Source organism: Geotrypetes seraphini, chromosome 8 (genome assembly GCF_902459505.1).
Source record: "Geotrypetes seraphini chromosome 8, aGeoSer1.1, whole genome shotgun sequence".
NCBI lineage: Eukaryota > Metazoa > Chordata > Amphibia > Gymnophiona > Dermophiidae > Geotrypetes > Geotrypetes seraphini.
Window position 1 is genome coordinate 77,315,104 of NC_047091.1, and position 18,996 is coordinate 77,334,099.

At 43.6% G+C, this 18,996-nt stretch overlaps 1 protein-coding gene across 6 annotated transcripts in view; it reads left to right on the forward strand.

Annotated features, from left to right (window-relative positions):
* The window catches only part of MARK2 (microtubule affinity regulating kinase 2), a 360,912-nt gene extending 343,722 nt beyond the window's left edge, over positions 1 to 17,190 (forward strand). For 4 of the 6 annotated variants that reach the window (XM_033954141.1, XM_033954139.1, XM_033954140.1 and 1 more), the window contains 2 exons: positions 10,387 to 10,431; positions 11,762 to 17,190. In XM_033954141.1, the coding sequence (XP_033810032.1) occupies positions 10,387 to 10,431; positions 11,762 to 12,104 (388 nt within the window). In that variant the 3' untranslated portion in view covers positions 12,105 to 17,190. Of the gene's footprint in view, positions 1 to 3,393; positions 4,132 to 10,386; positions 10,432 to 11,761 lie in introns of those variants that run through there. The other 2 variants (XM_033954145.1, XM_033954146.1) reach the window with 1 other exon arrangement.
* The last annotated feature ends 1,806 nt before the right edge of the window (positions 17,191 to 18,996 follow it).

Consider the following 18,996-nt stretch of genomic DNA (forward strand, 5'->3'; position numbering starts at 1 on the left):
ACTATATCCACGTAGATAGAAGTTCGATCTTCTCTTTTCAGAGCGATCCATATCGCTTCTTCCTCTTCTCAGGTCCCTTGCATTTCGGTCGCTTGGATATTAATTTTTACATAGAGAGCTACTCCTCCACCTTTTTTCAGAATTTCATCTCAACCAATCCATTGTACTTCCAGTGTTTTTTCCCTCATTGTCATCCTGGAGAATCAGCTCTTCATACCCTGGACTGTAAGCGTGCTTTGGCCTTCTACTTAGAACACACCAAACCACACAGATCTGCTCCTCAGCTTTCTGTCTCCGATCCAAACAATTTGGGACATCTGATTTCTGAGCGAACCATCTCCAACTAAATGGCTGCTTGTATCTCTTTCTGCTATGCTCAGGCTGGACTGCATCTACAGAGTCGAGTCACAGCCCACAAAGTCAGAGCCATGGTGGCTTCAGTAGCTTTCCTCAGAACCACTCCTATTGAGGACATTTGCAAAGTTGCCACCTGGTCCTCAGTTCATACTTTCACCTCTCATTATTGTCTGGATGTTTTCTCCAGACGGGATGGCCATTTTGGCCAGAGAATAATACAAAATTTATTCTCCTAAGTTGCCAACACTTCCTCCATTCCATCCTGGTTAGCTTGGAGGTCACCCACATGTGAGAATAGGCTGCCTGCTTGTCCTGGGATAAAGCACAGTTACTTACCATAACAGGTGTTATCCAGGGACAGCAGGTAGCTATTCTCACAACCCACCCACCTCCCCTGGTTGGCTTCTCTGCTAGCTATCTGAACTGAGGAGATGTGCTCTGTGCTGGGCGGGAAGGCATTTGCGCATGCGCAATGCGGCACTCGAAACTTCTGAGTTGTCTACAAGCAAGTCTGCTTGTGAGGCTGTCCGCATCTGGGCTTTGTGGATGACATCACCCACATGTGAGAATAGCTGCCTGTTGTCCCTGGATAACACTTGTTACGGTAAGTAACTGTGCTTTCTATCCCCCAATCAACCCTCCTTCCTTCTGCCCCTGAGCTGGCACAAATGCTACCAGTCAGTTCTCTCACTGTCTGGATCACTGCAGATAGCAGAAGCCCAGTTATTCTTTCACGCAGAGTCACGTCCTTTGGCTAGGCCACACCATGCCTCTGAGGAAATAGGAAGCTGCATAGAGGAGATGGGGCATGGCATAGCCAAAGGTCATGAGTCTGTCTATAGGAATATCTGGGCTTCCACTATCTGCAGCAATCCAGGACAGTAAGAGAACTGAATGGGAGTGGTGGTGCTAGCTCGGGGTCAGAAAGAAAGAGGGTCTGTTTGTGGGATAGACAGGGGTGTTGCTGGCCCTGAAATAGAAGAAGGATGGGATGCTAGTCCTGGTGATGGGATGAGAGATGCTGTTGGCCTTGGGGACAGGAAAGGGAAGGATTCTGTTGGTCCTGGGAAGGGGAGAGGAGGCAAGAGGGAGGCAGTGCTGCTGGACCTGGGAGGGAAGGTGTGCAGGAAGGGTGCTTCTGGGTGTGAGAGGGGGAGTGCTGTTGGCCCTAGGGAGCAGAAAGAGAGGTGCTGCTGAAGTGGGAGAGGGAAAGGTGCTGATGGATCTGGGTGGGAGGAGCTGAGAAGGAGATGTGTTGCTAGACTGAGGGAGGGAAAGGGAGATGTGCTTCTGGATCTAGGAGGAAGAGGAGAGAGAGAGAGGGTGAGGTGCTGCTAGATCTGGGGAATGGAGAAGGAAAGGTGCTGCTGAACTGTAGGGGGGGGGGGAGAGAGAAAGAGAGACTGAATCGAGGGGCAATGGAGAAGGAAAGAAAGATCTGGATCAGGGTAAGAGAAGTGGAGAGACACTGTCAGAGCAAGGAATAGAGAGGGAAAGATATTAGCCCGGGAGGGGGGGGATGCAGAAGGAAAGAGAGGGAAAAAGAGGCACAGAGAAGATTCTGGGCATTGAGGGAGCATAAAGGCATAAAGACAATATTTACTGATCACAGGGGGAAAGACAGAGGCTGAGGGCAGATTCTGAATTTGGGAAGAAAAGGAACAAGGATACGAGATATGCTGGATAGGGCAGATCAGGAAAGATAGAGAGTGGGCATGAAAATAGAAGACATGTCAAATGGACAGGAGATCCTGTAATGACAGGAAATAAAAACAAAAAAGCTGAAGAAAGACACTGGAATGGAAAAAAAAATGCTTAAACAAAGGTAGAAAAATTTATTAAAGGGAATATGTCAGCTTTTAGAAATGAAATATCCAAATAGGGAATGGAGGGATAACAAAGCAAAAAAGGCTTCACTCCATTAATGATAATACAGCCAACATCTGTGCACCCAATGAAATTCACAAACGAAAGAAAAAGCCTCAGATAATGGGAGAGGTGAACCACACTCTACTACCCAAACATCACAGGCAAAAAAACTTTCATTAATGTGAAAAACAACACATTAACATTAACAAAAGTTTTTTTGCCTGTGATGTTTGGGTGGTAGAGTGTGGTTCACCTCTCCCATTATCTGAGGCTTTGTTTTTCATTTGTGAAATTCATTGGATGCACAGCTGTGTTGGCTGTATTATCATTAATGGAGTAAATTCTTTTTTGCTTTGAGCTTTTAGAAATGCCAATTTGTGTTTCATTTTCTATTTCTCTAGTATTGCTGTACATGAATCTGACTTCTTGAGATTTCCAGTTCAGCTTCTTGCCTTTATATCACTATGACTGATCTGTGATCCCTATTTTCATATTTGTTTTGTATGTGTGACCAGAATGTGGTATTCTTCTAGCATGTAGTTTGTGTAGAGATCTTGTAGCAGTCCCATGTGTGTGTGTGGGGGGGTTTCCATTAGGTGGTGCAGTAGTGTTTTAGGGCCCAGGGATGGGAGTGGGCAGGTCATGGGTTGGGGACCTAATGTACTTGTGTGCCTACGGCCCACTGAAGAATTAATCCTGCCCTGCCCCCAAAAGAGTCTCTTTTCAACTCCCAGCAGAAGACCCTCCTCTGCCAGGAGCTTTCGGCCCTTCCTCCAACTCAATGCCATGGAACAAGTTCCTCTGTAGAAGAGGGGCTGAGGGTTCTTCTCAAAGTATTTTCTCATACCAAAGAAATCCAGAGGTCTCTGTCCAATTCTAGATCTCCGTGCTCTCAACAAATATTTGGTGAAGGAGAATCTTCTGGGCACCTTATTACCACTATTAGAGAAGGACAACTGACTGCTCTCTCGACCTCAAGGAAGCATACACTCCTTTACAACCTACCTGCTCACAGGAAATACCTCTGCTTCCGAATGGGAATATATCACTGTCAGTACAAGGTGCTACCATTTGGTCTGGCATCTGCACCCAGGGTTTTCACGAAGTGCTTAATAATAGTAGCTGCACTCCTTTGCTCATAGAATTTCCATGTGTTCCCTTTTCTAGATGACTGGCTGATCAAGGCTTCCACACCTCAACAGACTCACCAAGCCATAACTGCAATAGTTTATCTTCAGAAGCTCCTAGGATTTGCAGTCAAGTATGAGAGAGCCCATCTAGAACCTACTCAATCTCTCGAGCCCTCTTAAACACAACTCAAACTCATGCATTTCTACCTCAACAAAGACTCAGTACTTTAATTCAAACCTGCCAAGAGATCTCTTCTCGTCACTATATACCTGCACATCAAATGTTGTGACTTCTCGGCTACATGGCCTTTACAGTACATGTAACTCCATTTTCCCTTCTATATCTCAAAGAGCCTCAATGGACACTTTCAACTCAGTGGTCTCAGGCCATCGGACTTCTATCCCATCAACTTGCAGTGACTTCACATCTTCAAAAGTCACTTCAGTAGTGGTTATTGCAGGCCTATCTCTCCAGGGACCTTCTTTTCCAGATGCTACCACATAAAAAGATATTGCCAACCAGTGCCTCTGGAGAGCCCACTTCAGTGACCTTCTCTTGGCTCTTGGAGTCCTCTGGAAAGAGCTCTTCACATCAATCGCCTCAAGCTTCGTGCAATTCGCTTTGCTCTGTTCACATTCCAAGATCATCTCCTCAATCAAGTAGGACTCATCTGCACAGACAACCATAGTAACACAGTAACATATAGTAAATGACAGTAGATAATGACCTGAACGGTCCATCCAGTCTGCCCATAAGTTATACCCATTAAAAAATACATGATTAAATTAACTTGTCTCTCCTTTGATATTTCTGGGCCATAGACTGTAAAGTCTGGTGTTGTCCTAGGTTCCAAATGTTGAAGTTACTGTCTAAGCTCACTCCAGCCTATTTGACCATCCCATTGTTTGTAGGATATCTAACGTAAAGTCTGGCCAATAACAACCTCATGTTCCAAATTAGTGGAGTTCCCATTGATGCCCACCCCAACCCATCCTACACTGAATCACCATATATAGGACACAGATCATGCAGATCTGTCCAATATCCGCCATAGTTCTTTAATTTACATCCTTCATTTTCTAATTAGAGATTGTCTGTTTTTATCCCACGCTTTTTTGAATTCCATCACAGTTTTCCTCTCCACCACTTCCCTTGGGAAGGCATTCCAGGCTTCTACCACCCTCTCTGTGAAGAAGAATTTCCTAACATTGCTCCTAAGTCTTCCTGTAACCTCAAATTATGCCCTCTAGTTTTACCATTTTTTCTTCTCTGGAAAAGATTTGGTATTATATTAATACCTAAGTATTTAAACGTCTGTATCATAACTCCCCTGTCCTTTCTCTCCTCCAGAGTATACATATTTAGGTCTTCCAGTCTCTTCTCATACTTCTTTTTGTTCAAACCCCTTAACATTTTCATCGCCTTCCTCTGGACCGCTTCAAGTCTTTTTATATCCTTTGCCAAATACGGCCTCCAAAACTGAACACAATACTCCAAGTGTGTTCTCACCAACAGCCTATACTGGGGCATCAGCACCTCCCTTCTTCTCCTGGTTTCTCCTCTTTCTATACAGCCTAGCATCCTTCTGGCTACAGCCACCGCCTTATCATACTGTTTAAATGCCTTTAGATCCTCAGACACAATCACCCCCAAGGTCCATCTGTGCTTATCAGATTCTCACCTCCCAGCACATACAGTTCCCTTAGATTTCTACCCCCCAAATGCATCATTCTGCACTTCTTCACATTGAATTTTAGTTGCCAGACGCTAGACCATTCTTCTAACTTTTGTAGATCTCTTTTCATGTTTTCCACTCTCTCTGGGGTGTCCACTCTGTTACAAATCTTGGTATCATCCACAAAAAGGCTAATCTTACCTGCTAACCCTTCAGCAATGTTGCTCACAAACATATTGAACAAAATCGGTCCCAGCACCGATCCTTGAGGCACTCCACTACTTACCTGACCCTGCTCTGAGCAAATTCCATTTACCACCAACTTCTGGTGTCTATCCGTCAACCAATTTCTAATCTAGTTCACCACTTTGGGCCCTAATTTCAGCCCATAAAGTTTATTCAAGAGCCTCCTATGAGTTTGTAACCTTAGACTGGTGGGTTCTCAGAATTGTCCACACAAGCTAAACACATCAATTTGAAAGGTTTCTTCCAAATTACCCCTGAGGCCCCAATGCACAGAAGCTCTCCGAGGAAGTAAGAGTTGTAAAAGCACTCTTACCGACATGGAATGCAGTCCTCCCAAAGCAGAAAAGGTTCTCCGTAGCTGCTACTGATTGTCATAGCAACCATTGAGAACCCTATGCAAGTGCATCCCTGGGAGCTCAGTAGTATTTAAATGAGCTCTCCTAGTGATGCACAAAATGGAATGTCCCCCTCCTATTCCTCCCCCCCCCCCTCCCAGCCACCACACTGAATAGTCGATACAGAAATTTTCTGGAATCTTGGGAGGGGCCTTAGTGACCTGAGTCAATCAGATCCTTAGGCCCCTCCCAGCCTGGGATGCACTGGAAGGGGCCTTAGACGCCCGAGCCAATCATAGCTTTAGACCCCTCCCAGGGCATCGCAGGATGCAGGGGCAGGGCTGCCATTTTGAAGAATCGGGCCTTCAAGCAGAAGGGAAGGAGTACTGGGTCACTCGCTGCGCTTCCTGCTGGCTCATTAGATCGTGGCAGGGGAATCCTTGCTAGCTGAGCCTGCAGGGGAAGCCCCCAAAGCCACCAGTTGGTGGCTTTCGGGAGTCCTGCTGGCTTAGTTATTTGAGGACTTCACTGTCGCGATCAGATGAACCAACAGGGAACAAAAGCGGCAGGCAGAAAAAAAAGATTTTTGACGGGGGTGGAGCTGGGCCTAGCGATTGCTCTTCTAAGGAGGCACCAGGCACGGTTCCTCCCCCTTTTATTGAGGCTGCTCCACAGGAATAGCATGCATCTAATTTTGCATGCTGTTTGTGCACAGCATCACTCGTGGAAAAATCACTCCCACCATAGTATTTTTTACCGTGGTATTGGAGCTTTGTGGATCGGGCCCTGAGAATGTCAAAATCAAACTCTTTAGCACCAGGAATTGCTTATAAATGAATTTTTCCTTTTTATAGAGGAGGGATTTCATCCCATTTTAGACCTAAGGGCCCTGCGCAAATATCTATCAAAACAAAAGTTCAGGGTGGTTTCTCTGGATATTCTACTCACCTGATTGAGGAAAAAGATTAACTAAAGTATGTTGTCTGGACTTAAAAGATGCCTTTACTTACTTACAGATACATACAAATCATCTTTGTAAAAGGGGGGTCTCCGTTTTTTGATGACCAAATTGTTTTGGACTTATCCAAAATTGTTACCAAGATTGGTGTCCAACTTTCAATCAGCCAATTGCAGAGTGATGCATTTGGGGTGTAGAAAGTCAAAGGAGGTATATGTGATAGAGGGCAAGAGATTGATCACAATTCAGCAGAGAGACCTTGAGGATCTCAAGGCAGCGAAACAGTGTGACAAAGTAATGGCTTTAACCAGAAGGATTCTAGACTGCATAGAGACAATATTTCCAGAGATGGGGAAGCAGTAGAACTAGAGGGCATGAATTGAGGTTGCAGGGTGTTTGGCTTGGGAATAACATCGGGAAGTACTTTTTATGGAGAAGGTGATGGGAAGGCCCTCTGGGTGCAGTGGTGGAGATTAAAATGGTGACAGAATTTTTAAAAAATGTATGGGATAAACACAAAGGATACCTATATGAAAGGCAGATGGAATCAAACAAAACTTAGTGGCACTTAGATGGCAATTCCAGTAGTTGGGCAGTAAAGCCATTGCTGTGCAGACTTCTACAGTCTGCATTCCAAATACGGCAAAATAGGGCAGACTTATATGATCTATACCCCAGTTATGGAAAGACTGATCTGGATGGGCTGAAATGAGCTTCAATGGCAACTCCAGCAACTGGGAAGCAAGGCCATTTTGAGGTAGATTTTTATGGTCTTGTGTCCCGAAAATGACAAGCAAGAACAAAACTGGAACTGATGGTCTTGTTGAAAAGTTTAATAAAAGTCTTCACAAATAAAAGCGATGCAAGTGAATAATGAATCTATAAAACACACAGTAAAAAATTGTGGTATGGACCCGACACAGTCCATGTTTCGGTAATGAGTAATATTCTTCTGGGGTTTGATCAGATTATACCATAATGATAAAATATGCTAAAGACCATCCGGAAAACTGCGAGTTAGGAATTCAAGTGCTGATGGCATGAAAAGTGCGTATAGCAACAAAATGCTGTCTGAAACGACAAAAATGACAAGGACAGATCAAGAACAAGTTATGCATATTTATCATAGTCATATCATATATGTGATGAGTGTATTTCAGGTTGATGGCGAGTAAAGTGTAAATTTGCAATGTTGGATTGTTTGTTTAATCAGCTATTGATAATAATGTGAGTAACCATTTGTCCATGATGTTATCAAAACTGCCTGCTTATATATATAGTTGGAAGAGAGTTAGATGTCTTAAAAACTTGGTTATTTTTCCACTTGTAAAACTAAATGGCCCTATTCATTACAGCTAAAGGAAATCAAGGCTTGCTGAATTTTATTTTATTGTAAAAACATATAAATAGTAATAAGTAAGGATTTCTGGAGGTGTGGCAAAGTTGCTAACGTCTAAGAAATCTACAAGTGTTACTGCTACAACACTGGAACCTTTACTCTCCCCCCTTCATGTCAAATCATTTTTAAAAAGCCAGGTACAGTACCCCTCCATTTTTTTCTCAGCTCAGTGCTCTCTGTAAGGAGGACCCCACACCCTTTCACAGTTAGCTCTGTGATTTTAAATATTCTAGTGTGTCCTATGTGGCCCCTTCTCTTTAAGTTTGGGATCCCCTGCTATACAACCCATGTTGCATCATAGTAGTATAGCATAGTGATCCATTGTTATCGTATATACTCAAATATAAACCCGTCTGAATATAAACTGAGATACCATTTTTGCCTCGGAAAAATGGTAACTTGAATATATTCCACTATTCCTCTCCCTGCCTTCCCTGTGGTGTCAGGAATTCCTACCACCTTCCCTCCTGGTAATGTCCCAACTCTGCAATCCCTCCCCTACTGGTAGCACGCCCCCCCTCCCCCCATGGCAGAGTTCTCCTTCAGCGTACCCCCTCCTCCCGAACTGGCAGACTTTTCCAGCCGTTAGTGCTTCCCACAGACCAGCAGACTTCTCTAGCCATCAGCGCCCCCCCCCCCCCCCCCCGCAAAAAAAAAAAATGAACCACAAGCCTTCCTCTGTGCGCCCACCCGAAACAGCAGGATTCCCTTCCTTCCATCTCCTCCCCTCAACCAGGGATGACTAACCCCCTCCCGCAACCCAGCAAAAAGACCCCCCAGGCCTACAATGCAACCCTGGTGGCAGGAGCTATTTCCACTTGCTTGTGTCCGTGCTCCCTGTGGTGAAAGTGGTTGCCCCTGGAAGTCTTTTCAGCCATACAGCACTGCATATGTCTAATAGCACTATAGAAATGATTAGTACTAGTAGAAGTGGACTCAAATATAAACCAATACCCTCATTTTTGGCCCCCAAATCTTTGGCCCATCTAGTCTGTCCATCTGCAGTAACCATTATCTCTTTCTCTCTCCAAGAAATCCCACGTGCCTATCCTAGGCCTTTTGAATTCAGACACAGTCTCTGTCTCCACCACCTCTTCTGGGAGACTGTTCCATGCATCTATCAGCCTTACTATAAAAAAGTATTTTCTTAGATTACTCCGGAGCCTATCATTTGACTATATATGGTATACCTATAACCCATCCCTCCCTACTTCCATGTGATACCCCCTGGTATTCCAGTACAGAGATTCCCCCTCCCCACAACCACAGGCTTGCTAGTGCACGTCTATCCTTCCCTGTAGTAGCCCCCTGTTATTCCAGTATTGGCTGACTTTCCTCTTATGGAGGAATGAACGCACAGTGGATCTACAGATGGGTGGGACACCATGGTGGCTGCTCCTCCTGTAGAAGAATGGAGAGATAGGAGCACTGCTGCTTCTGCAAAGGGGTGAAGGGTGCTGCTACTCATTCTCCTACAGAGGAACAGAAAGGTGGGACGCTGCTGTGGCTGCATGTCCTGCGAAGGAATGGGGGCACAGCTGCTGATTCTTCTGCAGAGAGGTAAGAAATGCTGCTGCTGTTTCTCTTCCTGCAGAGGAACAGAAGGGTGGGGATGCTGCTACTTCAGAGGAATGGGAGCCAAGCTCCTCCTGCTCCTGCACCTCCTATACATTAATGAGAGAAGATGTAGCTGCTGCTCTGCAGAGGAATGGGGAGGGGATTATGCAGATGCACAGCTGCTACTGTTCCTTTATTACCATATGCTAGCAAAGCTTCAGGGCTGTGATATATTAGGCAGTGTGTCAGCTCCCTAGGACTAGATGGTGCTGCTGTTTTGTCATCTGGGCTTCATCCCTTCATCCTCCCCCATGCATTGCCCAAAGCTAATGTTTAAAAAATGGCGTGAAGACAGCACAGCCTAAGATAAATTATATAATGCTTTCATTTTAAAAGGCCAAGTGCAGCCATCTAGTAGTTCCCAGTGACATGGCAAAAGATGTCTCTCTTGCTACGCAGCTTGGCTATCTACAGCAGATACCAGCACATAGTGCACTATAACAGAATGCTGGCACATTAGGGGAGCACTGGCTCAGAAGAAGGGGTGCCCCTAACACTATTCTAAGTAGTACTGGTCCAGAGAGAAACCTACTCCTGGCCCAATACTTTCACCCTGATGAATGGATATTGCACTAGCAGAGTAGCCTGCAGATCCTCAGGATTTGCTGCCCAGTGAAGGACTTTTGCAAAGGTCCCAGAAGAGCAGCATTTTCCCCACTGTTATATGGTGGGAGGGAATTGGTGGGGATGACTGCCTGGTGAATGAGGAAGTGTCAAACTAAAGAAAACCTTTTGAAAATAAACATATATTTGCAAATATAGAAATAACAATGTAAACTTCACAACTCTGTTTTTTGAGGAACCCGAATGAGCCAGAAGGGAAAGATCGAGTGGAGAGTGTCAGGTGAGACTTGGGTCTATGAATGACCTTCCAGCCTTTTTTATGCTTTCATCTGTGGTCTCATCTTTCACCCCAACTCTGCTGTCTTTCCCTGGCACTGCTTCCTCAGGTACTTGGAGAAGCTTATGGGACACAGTCTTACTTTCACTCTGCTCTCTTTCCTTGGCATTGCTGCTCAAACACTGAGGGGATTGCAGTCTGTCCTCTGCACTGCTTCGCTAGTTGCTCAGATGTAGCCACTCCTTGGTTCTGCTGCCTCAGACACTCAGAGACATTGAGGAAATAGTCTCCTTTAGTCTTGCTCTCTTCAGGCACTCGGATGCTGAGGGGCCATCATCTCTTCCTTCCTCTGGTGGTTCATATCTCTGTTTCTGGCACTGCTGCTTCAAGTACTTACAGTAGAGATATTGAAGGGATGTAGTCTCTTGCCTTTCATCTGCTGCAGTCTATCTGGTGCTGCTGCTTCAGGTACCAAGAGAGGCATAGGCTCTTCTCTGCTCTCTCCCCCTAGCATTGCTGCCTTAGATACTCTGAAGCAGTCTCTTTTTACCTTTAGGTTGGTATTATTTATCTTTGACTTCTGGGAGGGGGATCTTAGGTGTTTTATTTCAGGGGGGTTCTTTTGAGGGGGGTATGGGGAATATAGCATAGCTATTTCTTTGGAAAGCAATGACAGTACTAATCTTTGGGTTCTGAGCTGTAGGTGTTGTTTTCTTGTTACCAGTGTCTGAGACATTGCGCTGTCTATATTTTCCTTTCTGACATTCAATCCTTAAGTATCTTGAACAGACTGTTTTCTTCATGCTAACTCCAGTGGTGCATGGTTCTTGCTTTAGACACCATGAAGTCCCTTTAGTCCTGTACGCTTGTGTATGCTGAGACTGAGTCCTTTTCCTTGGGAAGACTCCAGAAGAGACGAGAGAAGACTTCTAGCCGAGGGGAACATAATATTAATACTAACATTGAGGAATTTTAATCTACCAATTCCTGCTTCCCAGGAAATCTTTAAGCTCCAACCTATATACCATGAATTAGATAGCAGGCTGTCAGATTTTATGATATAAATACCTCATCCCAAATGGTCTCCCACCCCATAGCATGGATTATTAGTATAAAATGTTCTTCTAGAGTTCAACATTTAGCCTCTGTAAAAGTTAATATTACAAGTACCCTCTTGAACCATAAGTTATATCACCTTTGCTGTATTTTGCATATTATCAGACTTCTTATACCATATAAAGTATAAGTTGCAGATCCCCTTTTAATTAGCAGACTTATTATCTTCCCTATATGGTTTATAGATTTTTAATACACTCTGTCTCTTCTCCCTCAGACCTCACCTGGGCATGGAGAAGGAGGATCCCCGGGACTCTAAGCCCCGCTCACTGCGTTTTACCTGGAGCATGAAGACCACTAGTTCCATGGAGCCCAACGAGATGATGCGAGAGATCCGTAAGGTGCTGGACGCCAACAACTGTCAGAGTGAGGCGCAGGAGACCTACACACTACTCTGCATGCATGGCCTGCCAGGTCATGACAGTTTTGTGCAGTGGGAGATGGAGGTATGCAAGCTGCCCCGCCTCTCACTCAATGGTGTACGTTTCAAGCGCATCTCAGGCACCTCCATAGCTTTCAAGAACATTGCCTCCAAGATTGCTAATGAGCTGAAACTTTAACCCAGAAGGGGAGACTTATGCCCAGATAAAAGGACCCGGCTGCAGGCCAGTTTTGTAGGACCTGCTGTTGGGCGCAAACCGCAGGAGCAGGAATGCAGCCCCAATTGCCAAGAAGGGGAAAGGGACTACTTGTGGTTTCCATTTTATGTGAGGGGTGAGGGGACAAAAATGAATGAAACAGAAGAGAAGAGCATTGTAATATAAAGATGAAAAAGTCTATTTTTGATCAACTTAAAAAAAAAAAAAAGGAAAAAAATGTCCTAGCCAGGTAGCATCTGGCCCTGTGTAGAAAGGTGTGGGATGGAGGGGTGATGTGGAGAATGCAAATCCCTGAGCCACATCAGGAATTTTTGGTACTACTTCTTGCCTGATTTTTTTTTTTCTTGTACAGATTTTGTTTCACCAGGGTATTTTTTTGTTTTTAAGAACCATGTTCAGAAATCCAGATGCACATGTGAGAAGGAAGATAGTAATAGATCTCTGCTGTGCCCTCTATGTACTGTACAACCTTCTGCTGCCTGATCTCTGTAATGGTGAAGGAGATCGGAAGAGGGTATGTGCAGCTGAGAATGCCACTACTGCTTTATGCCTCTAAGGTGTGTGTGGGGCGGGGGCTGTGCCAGCCTTCCTCTCTTTCCCCACTTAACATCTCTTTCTCTGGGGCAGATATGTGGCTGTCCTTCTTTCCTTTCCCCTTTAGGGTTGCTACAGTTGAACGTCATAAAGGACAGGCTGGTTTTACCTCCTTGCTTACCTGCTTATTGTAGTTTCCTTAAGAAAAGCAGGGACTACATATCCCTGCATGCAACAGAGTAATTTCATAAGTGAATCAGTCTGTGTATCTTGTGACATAAGACTGCTGGCAGCCTTTTTCTCTTGCTCTCCCTTTGGCCTGCAGGGATCTCAAAGGCTGTGTGGGGCTGGGCCCTTGAAGATCAGATGGAATGAGGGGGAAGGAGAGAAGAATGTGTTCAGTGGCATTGCACTCCCTCTTGAGGCATGATGAGAAGTGTAGTTAACAGTCTTGTATTCTTCACTACATGGATGTTAGCTGTCCCTTCCCTGCACAGCTATTTTTCCTTTGCATTTAGTATATGTAGTGTTGGGGTATGGTAACTCTCTCTAGGAGTTTGTGGGCCATGTTAGAGCCAGCTAATTAATGCCTTTGCTTCTAGAAATCTCAAACAAAAACATGCAACTAATTTACCTAGCTTTTTTTTTCTCACTTCTGAAATTTCAAAATCTAAAATGTGATAGCACTCTGAGACCTATGTCCTCCCTCTCCCCTCCATTATTGGCACAATGCATTCTGTAATGACTCTGTCCTCTGCCTTAGCCCTTTTCTTTACTGTACCTCCTGTAAAGTGACAATGCCTCCCCCCCCTCACACACCAAAAAAAGAAAAAAAAAACTTTTCCTTATTGGCTTGCCACCATCAACTGGGGAGTGGTACGCTGCTTCCTCCATTGTTATGCTGCAGGGATTGAGCTGTGTTTAAGGAGATGTCATCCATACAGGGTGTTTTATAGTGGTAGCAAGCACATTTATTATGTAGCTACTGTCTTTATGGCAGAAAGCTTTGGGTGGTGCTCATGGAGGAAACAGGTTTAAAGTATGGTGTCAACATATTTTTAGATGGTGGAAGTCATAGTTCTGTCATATATACTTTTTTCTTCATTTTTTTTGTAAAGAATGATGGAGCCTTTTGCTCAGTGCCATTCTTGGTGACTCCCTCTTCTCTCTCCCCACACACAGATGGTACCAGCTGCTTAGGGTATACGACTGATCCTGCTTCTCTGTAAGCAGTTGGCTTTGTGGCCTTGAAGGTGATAAGAGTTCTGTGCTCTGCCCCTCTTAACACAGGCTGAATCAGAGATCGGGTATAATGCTGTTAGGTTACTAGCTTACTTCCTTGCCTCCTCCCATGTTTAAAGATGTACATTTACTTTGTTTTACTTTTGTGGGAGGGAGGGTAGGTTTTATGTTTTCCATGTTTAATTGGTGGTGCCTAGTGTAGTCTTGATTTTGTCTTTGAAGTGGGGACCTGCATCTCTAGAAAACTTTCCCATGCTGTTTCCTGGCTAATTTGCAGGCAGGTTTTCTCCTCCTTCAGGGTATGGTGTGGTGAGATCTGTGAGGAAGCAGAATAGAAAAGGAAACAAGAGATGTGTCCATGCTTTATTTGAATACATCCCCTTTCCCTCTCTTTTGGCCATACCATCTTAAATCAATGTATGATGATATCTCTTGTGCGATCAGAAATGTGCTTGTTCAGTTCCTGCCCTAACATATATGAAGAGTGCAGATGATTCACTGTCTTCTGAAGGTTTCCATTTTGGCCAACAGGAATGCAGAGGCTGATTTTCAGTATGAAGATGTTCAGATTCTCTTGCATATACCAGTCAGGGTAATATTTCCAACTGTGTTAATTTTGTGCACACAGTGACAGAAATTACTTTTGCTTCTGGGTCTCTCTGTCTTCTGGTAATAGGTGAGTTGTTTGTATTGCTATACATGAGTAAGTCTAATTGCCTGGGAGTGAATTACAGGGAGATGCCCCCTTGCTAGTGATGTAGAGGGTAGACATATGTTGTGTTGTAGTGCAAGTTTAAATTACAGCACAAATTGGGTGCTAATTAGTGTGTGTGAAAAAATCTCTTCCTCCTCATACACCACCTTCTTGGTACACTAGTCCCATTTTATCCATAAAGAGCTTAATCAGCTTGGAGGATCTACTTTAACTCTGCTTCCTCGAGAATTTGTGATTTGTAGTAATGTGTGACCCTCAGCCATTGCTCATCAGTAACTGGTGAGCAAGTCTGTTATGAGTATTGGGCTGATGCCAAAGCATGTGCTTGCAGAGTGACCATATTAACATACTTGAGGAAAACTTATAGTTAATGGAGAGGATCTGAGCCAGAATTAACTACCAAACAGAACAACGTGTGGTCAGTTAAAGAGAGATCATATGTATAAAAGGATGGCAAGAGGGCCTGGGGTGTTGAAGTGATCCATAGTCGAGGTATGTGGAGTTGGAAATATAGCCAAACAATGACAACCATGCTTTTAGCTTTCATTTTAAAGGGTGAAGCTGGTGGCTGAGAAGAACTAAAGTCTTTCCTTAGCTCTTAGAGTTGTCATGCCCAAGAAGAGACAGCAGTTCATGTTTCCCCCTAAGGCAAAAGTGATTAGTAGCTGGAAGAATGAACACAAGGTCCTTTACAAGATAGCAAAGTAGTCCTGAGTGATATGACAGTGCATTTGATATACTGCAACACAGAGAAGCCTGGGATCAGCTCCTGGCTCAGGTTTCTTGCTCTCTGGTTCTGGGAATCCCCATTGTTACAAAGGTGATACCTGGTGTCCAGATACAAGTACCATGACTGCAGGGTTTTGGAAGAAACCTGATACACAGTCTCTGGCTGAAGACTCTTACAATCAGGACTGGATTAAAGACAGGCAGGAAGGGATATAAAATAGGGAGGTAATAGCCCTGAATCTGTATGCAAGAAAGCTTGTAACATGGATCTTAGCTCTGGAAACCCAAAGGAGCTGGAGGAAAAGCTATGTCATAAATTTAAAATACAAATCTATAAATTAAACATTAAAAAGAGAATTAAACAGACTAAAGGTATATCAAAGTACTTTGCTGCTCTGTCAACTTTCTATGTAGGAAATAATATTTGTGTTCCACACCCAAGAAAGCTTATTGGGGAGCTGAGGTTTTATCTTGAAATAGATCTATGTGACAGACTATGCTTTCTGTGGGTCATGTGTCCTCTTTCTGGAATAGGCACTCTGGCACCTTCTGTGCATCTCTTAACTGAGAATTTCCCAGGAGCCATTTGGGTGACAAGAGCCTTTTCAGATCTGTGTGGCAGAAGACCCTCGCCACGTCTCACTGTTTTCACTCCAGGGCTCATGGTTTTCAAGTTTTTATTTATTTATACATATATATATAAATATATATATATATATACATATTGAGAGAGAAGGGTTTTTTATGTTAAGCAAATATATATCTGGGAGTGGCATTATCTTTTTATATGATAAAAAAAATGTGAAACTCCAGGAGGATATGATTGTGTAAAGCTTAATAGTTTGAGATGTGGTGGTCCTCTTGTATTTAGAACATCTTTCATTCTTTCAACCTTGCAATGTTTGTTTTCAGTCCTGCATGGCTATCTCACAAGAACATGGTTTCTGGGGACTTTGGGATACTTGTTCAGCAGCAGATCTTGAGGAACAATCAAGCCAGACCTGGATTTCCAGATCCTGCTGTAATGTCCATCCTGGCCTGTTCCTCAAGGCCTGAAGCTGCATTGTTTAAGCCATGGAAAATGAAAATCCCCAGTCCCCCCTCCTCCCCACACCAGACTTCAATTGTTACAAAGTGTGTGAATAAGGTAGTTCAGAGTTTTTATTTTATTTTTGAATGGACAAACCGAGCCAGTCCTCCGTTGACCCCCATTGCATGCATGGATTTATAGCTGTTTCCTGTAGAAAAGCAGGCATGCAACGGGGTTAAGAGCTTTGTTGGCCAGAGGTGTAGCTACTGAGGGATTCCCTACTGCATTACTTTCCATACATGTGATGGGTGAGACATGGAGCTTTTCTTTAAGGACTCCTGGATAGAACGCTAACCTGCATCTCGCCTCCCCATACATAGGGGAAGATTGATGTGGTCCTACTGAGGGGCAGAAGCAATGAATCTGCAGGCACATCCAAAAGCACAAAGTAAAAAGACTCAGCCCAAGCCTTCACATGCTGTGGGTATTCTGTAAAATACAAACAGGAGGCTCCTTCCCTTGCCCCTTCTGTAACTTTACTAGCACTCATTAAGGAAACGAATGTATCAAGAGAGAAGCTGTAGGGGGTTGATTTTTCTCTGGAGATGTTTATAAATATGAGCTGTATATAGTTATATTGATACCTCAGTTTTGTGATTTTGCTTGGATTTTTTTTTTCTTTTTAAATCATGTCATTTCCCTCCCTCCCTCTCCCTGAATACGATTACTGTGGGATAAGAAACAATGCCATTGACTGTAGATTACAGGTCTAGATTAAACTTTCCAGAAAGTGTGGAGCTGAATGTCTGCGTCTTTGTCTGTCCACTTGCAACCCACCATGTCATGAGGGACATGTTACACTCTTCTGCCTCCAATGGGAAACAATGCCATTTGCAGGAGCCACTATTTGTGGTCCTTTAGCTTACGTTTGCAATTCTGAGGCTTATTAGGCAGTCATTGTTCCTTTTGAGCTTTTCTCAGAGATCCATCAAGCACAGTCTATAATTTAGCACATGTTTTATCTATGCCAGTTTATATGCTGTGGTATCCTCCTTTAAGCTGAGAGAAAAATGTAACTCCCCAAACTTCCTTTGCGTTGCCTTTTGATTCCCACTTGAGTCACAAAAGGCATGAGTACTACTCCTAGTTCAGTGGTTTCAAACTCAAACCCTTTGCAGGGCCACATTTTGGATTTGTAGGTAGTTGGAGGGCCTCAGAAAAAATAGGTAATGTCGTTAAAGAAATGACAATTTTGCATGAGGTAAAACTCTGAATAGTTTATAAATCTTTCCTTTTGGCTAAGCCTTAATAATAATGTAATTTATAGCTAAAGAGACATATGATCAATAAACTGTTTTATTTTACTTTTGTGATTATGATAAACATACCGAGGACCTCAAAATAGTACATGGCGGGCCGCGAGTTTGAGACTACTGTCCTAGTTTGAGCAATGGGTAACAGAAAAAGCAGGAGTAAACTTTGCTTTCCTAGAAATAGAAAGCATCTGTTTACCCCAGAAGCACTTTGTATTCTAGGTCAGTGGTTCCCAGCCCTGTCCTGGAGGACCACCAGCCAGTCAGGTTTTCAGGATAGTCCTAATGAATATGCATGGAACAGATTTGCATGCACACCACCTCCATGATATGCAAATCTCTCTTATGCATATTTATTAGGGCTGTTGTAGGTGCTCTTTTGTCAACATGAGAGTAGTGATTATCAGCCCAGTCTTCTGGCACACCTAGCCTGTCTGATTTTCTGAATACCCACAATGAATATACTTGAGCAAGATCTACACGCACCTCCATTTTATGTAAATCTATCTTATGCATATTTATTGTGGGTAACCTGAAAACCTAACTAACTGGCTGGATGTGTCCGGGGGGCAGTGATGGCGCAGTGGCTAAAGCTGCACCTTGTGACCCTGGGTAAGTCACGTAATCCCCCCATTGCCCCAGGGACATTAGATAGATTGTGATCCCGCTGGGACAGAAAGGGGAAAATAAAGTTTGAGTACCTGAATAAATTCATGTAAATTGTTCTCAGCTCCCCTGGGAGAATGGCATAGAAAATTGAATAAATAAACAAATAGGGTCTTATGTCACTGATCCTCTCCTGTTGAGCTGCTTTGGTGGACTGGAATTACAGTAGAAACTCTAAGTTGACCACCCAAGGGACTGTAACAAACTGGTCAACATACAGAAGTAGTCAACGGAATTAGGCCTACTGTACTGATATGTACATATACTTTTTTGTACAGCTTTTATTAGAGAATATCATACAAAATCAAAACACAGTAAAATCATACATACAGTGTCATACAGAATTGATACATTTACTGTTTTCTCAAGGTTTAATTATTCTTTCTGAAAAAGAGAGTCAGTCTTGGTCTGTTTCTTATTACTAAAGTAAGTGGAGAAAACACTCAATGCTGGCTATACCAAGCAGCACACCTGGGCATTTTTCCACAGCAAATTACATCAACTGCATTATCAGATGCCTGACATCCTTCTTCTTTTGCAATGTCTGTGTCATCCATACTTATTTCTTCAAGTTTCAAGTTGTTATAAAATTGTTATACCACCTAATCGGACTTCAAGGCAGTT